Source organism: Somniosus microcephalus, chromosome 1, assembly GCF_052327205.1.
Source record: "Somniosus microcephalus isolate GS21.2 chromosome 1, FLI_Smic_1.0, whole genome shotgun sequence".
NCBI classification, from domain to species: domain Eukaryota; kingdom Metazoa; phylum Chordata; class Chondrichthyes; order Squaliformes; family Somniosidae; genus Somniosus; species Somniosus microcephalus.
In genome coordinates, this window is record NC_140987.1 from 123933892 (window position 1) to 123947871 (window position 13980).

Below are 13980 nucleotides of genomic sequence, written 5' to 3' on the forward strand. Positions count from 1 at the left end.
CATCCTTTCCTGCTAGATATAATCTCCGATGTGTTTGCCTGAACAGAGTATTAGCCTAATAATTATCTGACCTTTGACATGGTGTGCAAAAAGTCTTCTTGGTCATGAGCGGTTTCTATAGCATAGTTCTATACTGGCTTGGTCTGTACATTAGTCAATCTTCACTATTGACCAATCTTATTATGGATCTTGCTATTCACATACAAGATGTGGGCATGCCTACTTCTAGTTAATGACTGTGTTATGCTGAAGGGTAAATTTCCCAGTGTTAACCTATCTTTCTTCTTTTCTGGTGCTGTGTTTATCTGGCATTTTCATTTTTTTTATTTGTTAGTTAAAATGAACAATGCTGAATCCTGTTCTGAATGTGATGTCACACAGCCAGAAAAGTACAGGAGAGGAGGGCTCAGAATCAAGAATTCTTCAAAGTCAAGTCTGGTGGACAGCTTTGAAGTAATACGGGCAGAATAACTACTTTTTGATTCAGGGTGGGAGGTTCCACCACTAAATCCTACCTAAGTACAAATAAAAGAAATCACATGCATCAGTCAGCTGAATGTCCACTTGAATTTGAAAACATCCCAGTTGAACATATCTGAATTTTACTCAGGTGTTTTCAATGTGCCTTATTTTATTCTATTCAGATCCAGATGAATTGTTTGGCTGGTTAAGAGTAGCTATAGCTTTTTTTTAAATGAGTGTAGCCGAAGCTATTAACTGGAATCTAGAATAAACAAAGTTCTATATTTCAGTCCAAAATTCAGAATCAGATTGGTCCAATGAACACAAGTATGTCAGTCAGCAAGTCAACAGCACCACAACAGCTGAAAGGGAATTATTCGCGAGTAACATGTCAGTTGTCTCAGGCTAGGTGATGTCACACAAGCCGCCGTAGATGTTAATCTGTTCACAACGGACAACTTTGATGTATGTAACAAGCTCCAGCATGTTAGGAACATAAGAACATTGTTAGTTAAAATGAACATTCAGCTCCTTGAGCCTGTTCTGCCATTCAATTAGAACATAGCTGATCATAACTGATTTGTATCTTAACTCCATTTACCCACTGTGGTTCCATAGCCCTTAATACCCTTGCCTAACAAAAATCTATCAATCTCAGTTTTGAAATTTTCAATTAATCTAGCCTTTACAGCTTTTTGGGGGAGAGATTTCCACTACCCTTTGTGTGAAGAAGTGCTTCCTGACATTATCCCTGAACAACCTAGCTGTAATTTTAAGGTTATGTCCCCTTGTTTTGGACTCCCACACTGTTGTTTCTAACATGTTGCAAATATAGCCACTGCTACAGTAAGAATGTCACTACTGAATTATAATTATAATGCCGATTTACTGTACTAGAACATTTACTGTTAACTAACCCATTTATAATGCTTACTTAAAGTAGTTTCACAGATTAGAGAAAAATTGTAATATTGTAGTTAAATGACAACTTACACTTACCCTATAGTAGTCTGTGCTGTACACATCTCTGGACATGCCAAAATCTCCAATCTTCACCAGCAAGTTTTCTCCCACCAGGCAGTTCCGAGTAGCCAGGTCACGGTGAACAAAGTGCTGAGATGCCAGATACACCATCCCTGCTGCTATCTGCATGGCAATATGTAGCATCTGTGACTGAGTCAGCTCTGCCATCCTGTTGCACTGGCCGTCACTGAGGAACACAGCATCAGGTCCATGGGACCTAGAGATTCAACAAAAGGGCATTAAGCTAAATTAGTATTTGCAAAGTTATGTATTGGATTGATGGCAATCTGGAATTCACTTGTGAGGAATGACAACTGTGAACCTATGTTCTTTCACTCAGCAGTACGTTCTCTCTCTCTCATGTGCATGTTTCTTCTTTTCAAGTCAGAAGACAGACGTAAAGTATGATTGAAGTGGAGGTCATACAGCATTGTAACTCTTTAGCAATAATTAAAGTTAACTGTCATTACAGCCTAATTATTAATAAAATCTTCCACTTGATCTAAACAATTTGAAATGTGACTTCTGACACATACTAACACAACCAGTCCTGAAATAATACCCACATTAAATGTGTATTTGGGAAAGAAATGTGTATTTGTTTACTATTGATTCATTCAGCAAGTTCCTTTTAAGAATGAAATGCAAACATGTGAATAAATACAATTTTATTTACAATGGGGTGAGGGCACACAATTGTGCCAAAATTTAAGAATAATTGTTTTTTAAAATATCTCAGTAGGTTGCTTATAAAAAGTCATAAGTCTGGTTGATGTTTCAACATTAGACGTGAAAAATTTAGAAAAATGTGTATATACTTTAGAAATGTCTGTTTTGTATCATGTTTTGCTCATGATAGATTAGCATTAGTGACTTCTAACCAACCTTTTCCCATCTCAAGTAAGGAATAAAATCAGTACACATGGAATGTCTTGGACCTCTCTAAGTATTTTCTTCAGATCTGCTGTGTTTCATCATAGGAAGATTATTAACAATTTATTTAATTCTTACTCTGCTCAATGAGCAAAAGCCCCACAATGCAAAACAAATGTGTGACTAGCAGTTTAGGAGTAAATAGAAAATCAGCAAGGATGAGCAAACCACTTGAAGCAAATCATTGGGTCTGCCTTTCAAAAACATATTTTTTTAGTTTTGTGAAAATGAATTAATATTATTTTTGCTGAATTAGCTAACATCTTGAAACAACATTATTAATGTCTTCAGTCAGTGCCAGTGCCAATATCAGTGTTAGTGTCAGTGTCAGTGCCAGTGCCAGAGTCAGGGTCAGTGCCAATATCAGTGTTAGTGCCAGTGTCAGTACCAGTACCAGTACCAGTACCAGTACCAGGGTCAGGGTCAGGGTCAGGGCCAATATCAGTGTTAGTGCCAGTGTCAGTACCAGTACCAGTACCAGTACCAGGGTCAGGGTCAGGGCCAATATCAGTGTTAGTGCCAGTGTCAGTACCAGTACCAGTACCAGTACCAGTGCCAGGGCCAGGGCCAGGGTCAGGGTCAGGGCCAATATCAGTGTTAGCGCCAGTGTCAGTACCAGTACTAGGGTCAGGGCCAATATCAGTGTTAGTGCCAGTGTCAGTACCAGTACCAGTACCAGTGCCAGGGCCAGGGTCAGGGCCAATATCAGTGTTAGCGCCAGTGTCAGTACCAGTACTAGGGTCAGGGCCAATATCAGTGTTAGTGCCAGTGTCAGTACCAGTACGAGGGTCAGGGTCAGGGCCAATATCAGTGTTAGTTCCAGTGTCAATACCAGTACCAGTACCAGTGTCAGGGTCAGGGTCAGGGTCAGGGTCAGGGTCAATATCAGTGTTAGTGCCAGTGTCAGTACCAGTACCAGGGCCAGGGTCAGGGCCAATATCAGTGTTAGTGCCAATGTCAGTACCAGTACCAGGGCCAGGGTCAGGGTCAATATCAGTGTTAGTGCCAGTGTCAGTACCAGTACGAGGGCCAGGGTCAGGGCCAATATCAGTGTTAGTGCCAATGTCAGTACCAGTACCAGGGTCAGGGTCAATATCAGTGTTAGTGCCAGTGTCAGTACCAGTACCAGGGCCAGGGTCAGGGTCAATATCAGTGTTAGTGCCAGTGTCAGTACCAGTACCAGGGCCAGGGTCAGGGTCAATATCAGTGTTAGTGCCAGTGTCAGTACCAGTACCAGGGCCAGGGTCAGGGCCAATATCAGTGTTAGTGCCAGTGTCAGTACCAGTACCAGTACCAGTACCAGGGCCAGGGCCAGGGCCAGGGTCAGGGCCAGGGTCAGGGCCAATATCAGTGTTAGTGCCAGTGTCAGTACCAGTACCAGTACCAGTACCAGGGCCAGGGTCAGGGCCAATATCAGTGTTAGTGCCAGTGTCAGTACCAGTACCAGGGTCAGGGTCAGGGCCAATATCAGTGTTAGTACCAGTACCAGGGTCAGGGCCAGGGTCAGGGCCAATAACAGTGTTAGTGCCAGTGTCAGTACCAGTGCCAGAGTCAGGGTCAGGGCCAATATCAGTGTTAGTGCCAATGTCAGTACCAGGGTCAGGGTCAGGGCCAATATCAGTGTTAGTGCCAGGGCCAGGGTCAAGGTCAATATCAGTGTTAGTGCCAATGTCAGTACCAGGGTCAGGGCCAATATCAGTGTTAGTGCCAGTACCAGTACCAATATCAGTGTTAGTGCCAGTACCAGTACCAGTACCAGTACCAGGGTCAGGGCCAGGGTCAGGGTCAGTATGTTTTCTGGCTGTTCATAACCAGAGAGCGATCAAAAACCTTCCAACATAATGGGTGCAAGACATTTATTGATTACTGAGACAAGCTAACTGAGACTGAAAAGGTGGAGATGGGCTTTCTCCTTGAGCCATCACAGTCTTAGTGCTGATGGCACTCCCACCCTAGTGTTAGGTAGGGAATTCCAGAATTTTGACCCAGCGATGATGAATGGGCAACAATATATGTTGAAGTCAAAACGGTGTGTGACTTGAAGGAGAATTGCAAGTGATGGTGTTCCCATGATGTCTGTTCCGCCATTCAGTGAGATCATAGCTGATCTGTATCTTAACTCCATCCACCTGCCTTGGCTCCATATCCTTTTATAACATTGGCTAGCAAAAATCTATCGATCTTAGATTTAAAATTATTAATGAAGCGAGCATCTATTGCTTTTTGTGGGAGAGAGTTCCACACTTCTACCACCCTTTGCATGAAGAAGCGTTTCCTAACTTCTCTCCTGAATAGCCTGGCTCTGATTTTAAGGTTACGTCCTCTTGTCCTAGACTTCCCCACCTGCAGAAAATGTTTATCTCTATCTACCCTATCAATTCCTTTCAAAATTCTAAATATCGCAATCAAATCACCCCTTAACCTTCTATATTCCAGGGAATACAAGCCTAGTTTATGTAATCTCACCCTTGGAGCCCTGGTAACATTCTGGTGAATCTACGCTGCACTCCTTCCAAGGCCAATATATCCTAAGTGCGGTGCCCAGAACTGTACACAGTACTCCAGCTGTGGTCTAACCAGGGCTTTGTATAGCTGTAGCAAAACTTCTTCCCCATTATATTCTAACTCTCTAGTTATAAAGGCTAATATTCCATTAGCCTTTTTGATTACATGGACCCCTAAATCTCTTTGGACCTCCCCTGTTCTTAGCTTTTCACCATTTAAATAATATTCAGATCTATCCTTTTTTGGTCCAAATAGGATGATCCCACAGTTTTGCCCACTCACTTAATCTATCAATGTCTCTTTATAATTTTATGCTCCTGTCTACACTCGTTACTATACCACCAATCTTTGTGTCATCAGCAAACTTGGATATATGGCTCTCTATTGTGTTATCAAAGTCATTAATAAATATAGTGAATAGTAGAGGGCCCAGCACAGATCCTTGTGACTATGAGTCACTTCCTTCCAATTTGTGTGCATACCCATTATCACTACTCTCTGTCTTCTACCACCTACCCAATCTCCTAACCAGGTCAATAATTTTCCTTCAATTCTATGAGCTTTAATTACATAGGATATACAGCACAGAAACAGGCCATTCAGCCCAAGCCGGTGGTTATGCTCCACTCGAGCCTCCTCCCGTCTTTCCTCATCTAACTCTATCAGCATAACCCTCTATTCTCTTCTTCCTCATATGCTTATTTAATCTCCCCTTAAATGCATCTATACTATTCACTTCAACCACTCCCTGTGGTAGCGAGTTCCACATTCACACCACTCTTTGGGTAAAGAAGTTTCTTCTGAATTCCCTATTTGATTTCTTGATGACTATCTTATATTGATGGCCTCTAGTTTTGCTCTTCCCCACAAGTGGAAACATTCTCTCTGTGTCTACTCTATCAAAACCTTTCATAATTTTAAAGACATCTATTAAGTCACCCCTCAGCCTTCTCTTTTCAAGAGAAAAGAGACCCAGCCTGTTCATCCTTTCCTGATAGGTAAAACCTCTCAGTTCTGGTATCATCCTTGTAAATCTTCTCTGCACCCTCTCCAGTGCCTCTATTTCCTTTTATAATATGGTGACCAGAATTGTACGCAGTACTCAAGTGTGGTCTAACCAAGATTCGATACAAGTTTAGCATAACTTCACTACTTTTCAATTCTATCCCTGTAGAAATAAACCCTAGTGCCTGGTTTGCTTTGTTAACCTGTGTCGCTACTTTTAGTGATTTGTGTATTTGTACTCCCAGATCCCTTTTCTCTTCTACCCCATTTAGATTCTTATTTTCCAAGTAATGTGTATAATTTTATCTAATACTTTCTTATGTAGCCAGAATGTTACCTGTCATTTGTCTGTTCAAGCCCAGATGTTATCCAGGCATACTGTGTGCTGGCACGGGCTGCTCCATTATCGGAGGAGTTGTGAATGAAACTGAACACTATCGACTCATCAGCGAACAGCTCTACTCTTAACCTTATGACAGAGGTCATTGATGAAGCAGCTGAAGATGGTTGGGCCAAGGACACTGCCCTGAGGAATTCTGGCAGCAAGGCTACAATAATTGGTCTTCATTAACCACAGCCAGCTCCCGGTTTGTCAGGTATGATTCCAGCTATTGGAAGATTTTGCCCTTAACCACCACCCCACTCCCCGCCATTGACTCAGTTTCGCTAGGGTTGCTGCCACACTCAGCTGGATACTGCCCTGATTTCAAAGGGGGTGGGCTACTCTTCACCTCTCCTCTGACATTCAGCTCTTTTGTCCATGTTTGACTCAAAGCTGTGATGAGGTCAGGAGCAGAGTGGTTCTGGCAGAATCTGAACTGACGAGCTGGTGAGAATAAAAGGCATATAAGAGAATGACAGCACTGAAACTGCTGGCTAACATTATTTTTGTGTCAAGAAACATCTGTTTAATATTTATGAGCAGCGTCTGTTGAAAAATGGCAACCTTCTGACATCCTGCAGTTTCCTATAAGTAAGAGACACTATAGGCATTTTTTAAAAAGCGGATATTATTCAATGTCAGAATCAAAATAATCCCCCCATTGTATTTTTCAGTGGTGGGGTGGAGGGAGGTGGGGGCTCCCTAAATCATGAAATAAATAGATGCCACGGACATAAGAGAAAGAAAGAACTTGCATTTATATAATGGCTTTCAGATCCTCAGAATATCCCAAAGCACTTCTCAGCCAATTAATTGCTTTTGAAATGTACTCACTGTTGTCTTGTAGGAAAACACGGCTGCCAATTTGTGCACAGCAATACACTGAATGACCAATTAACCTGTCTTTATGGTGTTGATTGAGGGATGAATTTTGTCCAGGACACGGAGAACTTTCTGCTCTTTTTCGAGTAGTGCAACAGGATCTTTTGCATACATCTCTGGCCTCGGTTTAACGATTCATGTGAAAGATGGCATCGCCAGCAAAACAACATCCTTCAGTACTACACTGAAGTGTCACCCTAGGTTTATGTGCTCCAGCCTTAGAACCTTCTGACTAAGAGGTGAGAATACTACCACTGAGCCAAGCTGACAATTAGAATATCAGGACAATCAAAGTCTCACAGTGAGGCATTAAGAAGCTACTGTACCTAGAAATGCATGCTTTTGTAAAAAGAACCCACTGCGCCACCAAAGAAGCAAACATCTCAAATATACGGCCTTCTAGAATTTTAGCCAATATAATGATTGAGATATTGCTCTACAGAGAGCCGGCATGGACTCAATGGGCCGAATGGCCTCTTTCTGTGCCGTAATGCCTCTATATAACCCCTGACTGTCAAATGAAAGACTGCCTCAGGCTTACAGTACAATAATTGCCAGGAACAGACTCCACAGAAACATAACAATGTGCGATGCAAAGCAGCATTGAGGTTGAATGAAAGATCTAACCATTTATACCAAAAGATTCAGAGAAAAAGTGGCTGTAGATATGTTGAAATTATGTTTCATGCAATCCAATGTGCTTGTTAAACTTATGCTTTGCGCATTGGCTATGTTTTGTTGTAAAAGCAGCTATAGGAGAAGGTTCAGGAGCTGTGTTTTGGTAAATGAAGAGTTATTTTAAGACAATATTGTGCTTGGATTATGATTTCAATTAACTAGAAAAAAGATTGATTCAACACTTCAAGCAGCATATGAACAGAAAATGCTTAACAAAAAGTGTACCGTACGCAAAATTCAATAGACTTCTAGGCCTAGAGATTCGTCTCGGGGGGTGGCGAAAAGTGGGCGGTATCGGATCGGCCGCCCGTTATACACAGCACCTGATATTCAGTTCTATTGCAGTCAATGAAAATGAACATCAGGCGCTTCGTATAACGGGCGGCCGATCCAGTACCGCCCGTTTTGCACCACCGCCTGAGACAAATTTCTAGCCACTAAATTCTTCATTCGAATCCAGTTGAAATTTAATATTTGCTTGGCTCTGGAATGTTGAATACTGGATAACGAGATGTTCTACTTGGATTAGAATTTTGTATTTGAATATGTTGCTTTGATTGGGAATTTTATACAAAGTCTGTGGGAAATGTTTTGGCATGTTGTAATTATTTGCTTGGATCAAAAATGAATATTCCTTTATAGGTTCATGATGTGGACTGCAATAAATTTCACTAATTGTAAGAATATGTGGCTGTCTTGTTTTATGAGAGAGTATGAGAGATCGGCCTAGAAATTGGGTTTTGGTCTTGCCAGGGCTGTAGCGCCAGAAAGTTTGCGCCAGCGGTAATGCGGCAGCGCGAGACGAAAATTCGGGTGCGCCGGGCCCAGACGGCGGCGGGCGCTAAAACCCTCCTTTAGCGCCTCAAAACGGGCGTGAACTTGGGTTTCCCGGCGCTAATCCCCCGCTGCGGCACCCGATGCGGTGCGGCAGGCGGGGGAACTGCAGGCCTCCTCCTCCTGTTAAGGAGGAGCTGCCTGCAGCCGACAACTGTCCGGCGGATTGACCCGACATCTGAGCCCGGCACCTCGGGGAAGTGCCGGGCTCGCATCAGACACTGATCAGGGCCGCGGGGGGGAATGCAGGAGTCCGGGAAGGGAGGTGCGGGCAGGCGGCCGCCGGGAACGCGGCCGGCCGCCGCTCCACCTTTATGCGCCGGCGCACACTGGGGGAAGACTCTGTTGCCAGAGTCTTAGTTGCGCCTGCCACGGGCAAGGCGGGCGCAACTGAATTTCGGCTTGGGGCCGGGTTACCACGGCAACCGGGACGCTGCGCACACCGATGACGTCATCGGTGCCGGCGCAGCGCTACCGGTGCAACGCCGATTTAGGGCCCCAGGGAATTTCTCAACTGGCCATAGCTCCGGCGCTAGGCCCTCTAGCGCCTCAAATGCGGCGCTAAGCCTACCGAATTTCTAGGCCATCATCTCTTGAAAATCTCCAGATGCAGATACATAACGTGAATTTCAATGAAAATTAGTTTGGTTGCTATAATATTAGTAGCTATTTACCATCTTCATGGGTTAGAAATTGGACCTCATTGTGCTCATTATACAGGCGTAAAACAGGCGCAATATGGGCTAATTTTGAGGACTAAGTAACTGGTAAAATAGATAAGGCAGAAACAGTGGATGTGGTGTATCTGGACTTTCAGAAGGCCTTCGATAAGGTCCCGCATAAGAGATTAGCATGTAAAGTTAAGGCACATGGGATTGGGGGCAAGGTATTGACTTGGATAGAGAACTGGTTGGCAGACAGAAAGCAAAGAGTTGGAATAAATGGGTCTTTTTCCGAGTGGCAGGCAGTGACTAGTGGGGTACCGCAGGGATCGGTCCTTGGACCTCAGCTATTCACAATATATATTAATGATCTAGACGAGGGAACTAGATGTAATATCTCCAAATTTGCAGACGACACAAAGCTGGGTGGGCGTGTGTGCTGTGAGGAGGATGTCGAGAAACTCCAGGATGATTTGGACATGTTGGGTGATTGGGCAGAAACATGGCAGATGCAATATAACATGGATAAATGTGAGGTTGTCTACTTTGGTGGCAAAAACAGGAAGGCAGATTATTATCTAAATGGCAATAGATTGGGAGAAGGGGGAGTGCAACGAGACCTGGGTGTCCTTGTGCACCAGTCGCTGAATGTAAGCATGCAGGTGCAGCAGGCGATTAAGAAGGCAAATGGTATGTTGGCCTTCATAGCGAGAGGCTTTGAGTACAGGAACAAGGATGTCTTGCTGCAGTTGTACAGGGCCTTGGTGAGACCACATCTTGAGTATTGTGTGCAGTTTTGGTCGCCTTATCTGAGGAAGGATGTTCTTGCCATGGAGGGAGTTCAGCGAAGATTCACCAGGCTGATACCTGGGATGGCAGGAATGATGTATGAGGAGAGATTGGGTTGATTGGACTTGTACTCGCTGGAGTTTAGAAGAATGAGAGGGGATCTCATTGAAACTTATAAAATTCTGACAGGACTGGACAGACTAGATGCAGGAAGGATGTTCCCGATGGTCGGGGAGTCCAGAACCAGGGGACACAGTCTAAGGATAAAGGGTAGGCCATTTAGAACAGAGATGAGGAGGAATTTCTTCACCCAGAGAGTGGTGAACCTGTGGAGCTCCCTACCACAGAAGGCGGTGGAGGCCAGTTCATTAAATATATTCAAGGAGTTGGATATATTTCTTAAGGCTAAAGGGATCAAGGGGTATGGGGAGAAAGCAGGGACCGGGTACTGAATTTGGATGATCAGCCATGATCGAATTGAATGGCGGAGCAGGCTTGAGGGGCCGAATGGCCTACTCCTGCTCCTATCTTCTATGTTTCTATGTTTCTATGTGTCAGAAAGGCACCTGCAAGATGTCTATTGGGTCGGGCCATTTTTCAGGCACCCCTGGAAGCACCCTAAAATAGGCGTTAGACAGCCTACTTTAGGCCTCCTTGCAGAAATTGGATTGCGATGATCTGAGCGGGCACCAGGCCTGTTTGACTCAGGATTCTTTAGCAGCCATCAAAAAAGGTAATTTTTCTTTGATAAAAATTTTCAAAAAAAGTTGCTGTGGAGCCAAGAGGTACAGGATTACTCCCCTGACTCCACAGTACTCACGACCAGCCCCTTCCCATTGCTGCTCCATCCCCACCTCCTGGGACGTACCTTTGGGCCATTGCCAGCGAGACAAGCGGCCTGATATTCATCAAATAGCTGAGCTGGCTGTGGAGGTGCCAGCGGCTCAGCCAAGAAAGGTAAATGAGGCCAGCGGTCTATTTGTGGACCGGCCTTGGGCTTCATGGTTTGGTCTGATGGTGCGCCACTGGTTATGCATCCAAAAATGGCCCGTGGCCAATTTTACCCCTGCATGTCTCTATATTTATGGCATTATGAATGGTAAAACTGTGAATATTAGTCTGTAACCTATGGCAGTAAAAAAATGTTTGCTTTAAGGAGGAACTCCCTAAACCATCCCCCTCCTCACTGACATCTTGTCACATAGATAATCCAAAACATTTATTCAAAGGTTTTTCTACCAGCAGTTAGTATGACTGCATTTATACAAATATAAGTGAGATGTTATTCCCGACAGTTTGATGAATAAATGTTTTCAACCAATTTTTGAGAAAATTATCTGAGTGAAGAAATGGTCAAATCAATCCTTTTCTTTAGAACTATTTTGGAAACAACAACTTGTATTTATATAGTACCTTTAACATAGTAAAATGTCCCAAGGCACTGCACAGGAGTATTTTAAGATTGCAACTTTTACTTGAACACCAGCACACAACAACTATTGCTCTGATAGGGATATTTACCAATGTAACAACAGAATAGTAGAAACTATGGGGATGAAATTGGTGTTTGATGATAACACAAAAAGGGCGATAATGAATCGGCAGCCCGTTTTACACCCCTTCAATGGAAAAGAAAAGTGGGCGGGGTGTAAAACAGGATGCCGATTCACTATTGCCCATTTTATGCAATCACCAAAGACCAATTTCACCCTCTATGTTTTATATTGATTATCAGAGAAAACTAGAATTTAATAGGAAGTGTGGCATACGGAGATCAGGCGTGTGAATGTGCAGCTCCATGTAAATATTTAAGCTCATTACGTTAGCCCATTGTTACTGTAATTACACATTGCTGTGTCATTATCCCAATGTCTTTTTGATCCATTTCCACTGTATTGCTATACCTATTGGGAGCAGGTTTTCAGCAGTAAAATGTACCAGCACCGTATCAATATAGAAACTCTTGCAGTTTTCTGAACCAACCTGAGAAATTTGTTGAGGTCTCCATGCTTCATGTACTCAAATACCATAATGAGCGGATCACCTTCCACGCACACACCATAGAATGTCACAATGTGCTCGTGCTGCAGGTTGGTCAAGAGCTCCGCTTCACGATGGAAGTCCTTGCGTGCGTTGTCACTGGCTTCTTTCAAGGTCTGCATTATTTAAAATTACAAAAGGTTTTTCAGGAATGTGGTTTTTTTGTATATTAGATGATTTAGCAAAAGTGGACTGGAAACAGCTACTTGAAGGTAAATCAGTGTCAGAGCAATGGGAGGCATTCAAGGAGGAGATAGTGAGGGTTCAGAGCAAATATGTTCCCACAAAGAAAAGGGTGGAACTCCCAAATCTAGAGCCCCCTGGATGTCACACAGGGGCACACAGGGTAGGATAAGATGAAAAAGGGAAGCTTATGTCAGATGCCGAGAGCTAAATACTGCAGAAAGCCAAGAGGAGTATAGAAAGTGCAGGGGTGAAATGAAAAAGGAAATTAGGAAAGCAAAGAGAGGGCATGAAAGAATATTGGCCCGGAATTTGCGGTCAGGATGACTGTTTTAATATGGTACACTGCTGACAATTCTACAATAGTCCTCAAGGCCCACGTTGTCTCCATACAGTACAACACAGGCGATTCCTGTTACATCAATAATTTAGTTTGCTGCAGAAATATATTTAATTTCCAGTACATACCACACAGAAATTCACACAGAAATATTAAGAAGTATGTTTTATAAGAAGATGCTGCTAAACCAGTTCAAACAGAAGTGAAATATTATCAGATGTTGTATTTTGGAGTAAAGTCAAAAGTGGCTCAGTGCAGCAAACCATGCAAGATACAATGGAGAAAGTGACCATGATATGAGCAATGAACATGGTGCAATGTGTAATCTGGACAATAAATTATTAATTTAACAGGAATGTACAACAAAATGCATACAGTAAGCAGGAATGCATACAATATGCACTGAGAGCAAGTGGTTTTCAATTTCCACTCAGTAGACAAATCTTCACATAGAAAGTAGTCAACTAAGTGGAATTGACTGTGCTCTGTTATCAGATTCCTATATTTTCCATGGACAGTTTTGCTGAGCCGTTCTACTGTCATTGCCATATGAAACCAAGCCATACTTCTAAATCCAAGGGTGAGATCATGTATCGTGCTCTTTTGACATTGCATTAGTCCTACACAGCTGAACTTAAAAGATAACTGAGGCTGAAAGATAGACAAGCATTTATCACATGGAGCTCCAGACCAAACCATAAATTAATAATTGAAATTCTATAGCATTATACCTTCACTGCCACCAGAGTCTTGTCTTCTTCTGGGCAGAGGTTATAACATTCAGCGAGAAACACTTTGCCAAAGGCTCCTTCACCCAACTCCCTCTTCAGGACAATATTGTGCCGTTTGATGTTTCGGACAACTGTTAAAACATAAGAATTACCATTATTGCTATAATAAATTAGAAATCATAGGAACATTTCCTCTAATATATTTGGGCAAGTACAAAGGATAGTCAAGTATTTGACTGCTGTGCCTTATATGGAGGACACACAATTAGGAGAGGTGTAAAGTGCAAGTTAGGGAGACCAATCAAACTATGAATAACATAGACTTCATTAGAGTCATTTCATTGTCTCACTGCTCTGTGACATACTCAGTAATACCGATTTAATATACACAAGGGCCAGCAGAGATTTCATCCTGTAACTTTTCTTAGTAAGACCACACAGATGCTACATTTGTGCTTCCGTGCAATTTTGCACTTCAATTATTTCACAACTATTGCATTTCCACATTTTTCATCTCTCAATTGTGCCATA

At 42.9% G+C, this 13980-nt stretch overlaps 1 protein-coding gene across 3 annotated transcripts in view; it reads right to left on the minus strand.

The window, feature by feature from the left end:
- The window catches only part of ntrk2a (neurotrophic tyrosine kinase, receptor, type 2a), a 440469-nt gene that overhangs the window by 45388 nt on the left and 381101 nt on the right, over nt 1-13980 (minus strand). For 2 of the 3 annotated variants that reach the window (XM_085985245.1, XM_085985240.1), the window contains 3 exons: nt 13450-13580; nt 12139-12311; nt 1456-1702 (listed from right to left, as the gene is read on the minus strand). In XM_085985245.1, the coding sequence (XP_085841371.1) occupies nt 1456-1702; nt 12139-12311; nt 13450-13580 (551 nt within the window). The remainder of the gene's footprint in view (nt 1-1455; nt 1703-12138; nt 12312-13449; nt 13581-13980) is intronic. The other variant, XM_085985243.1, reaches the window with a different exon arrangement.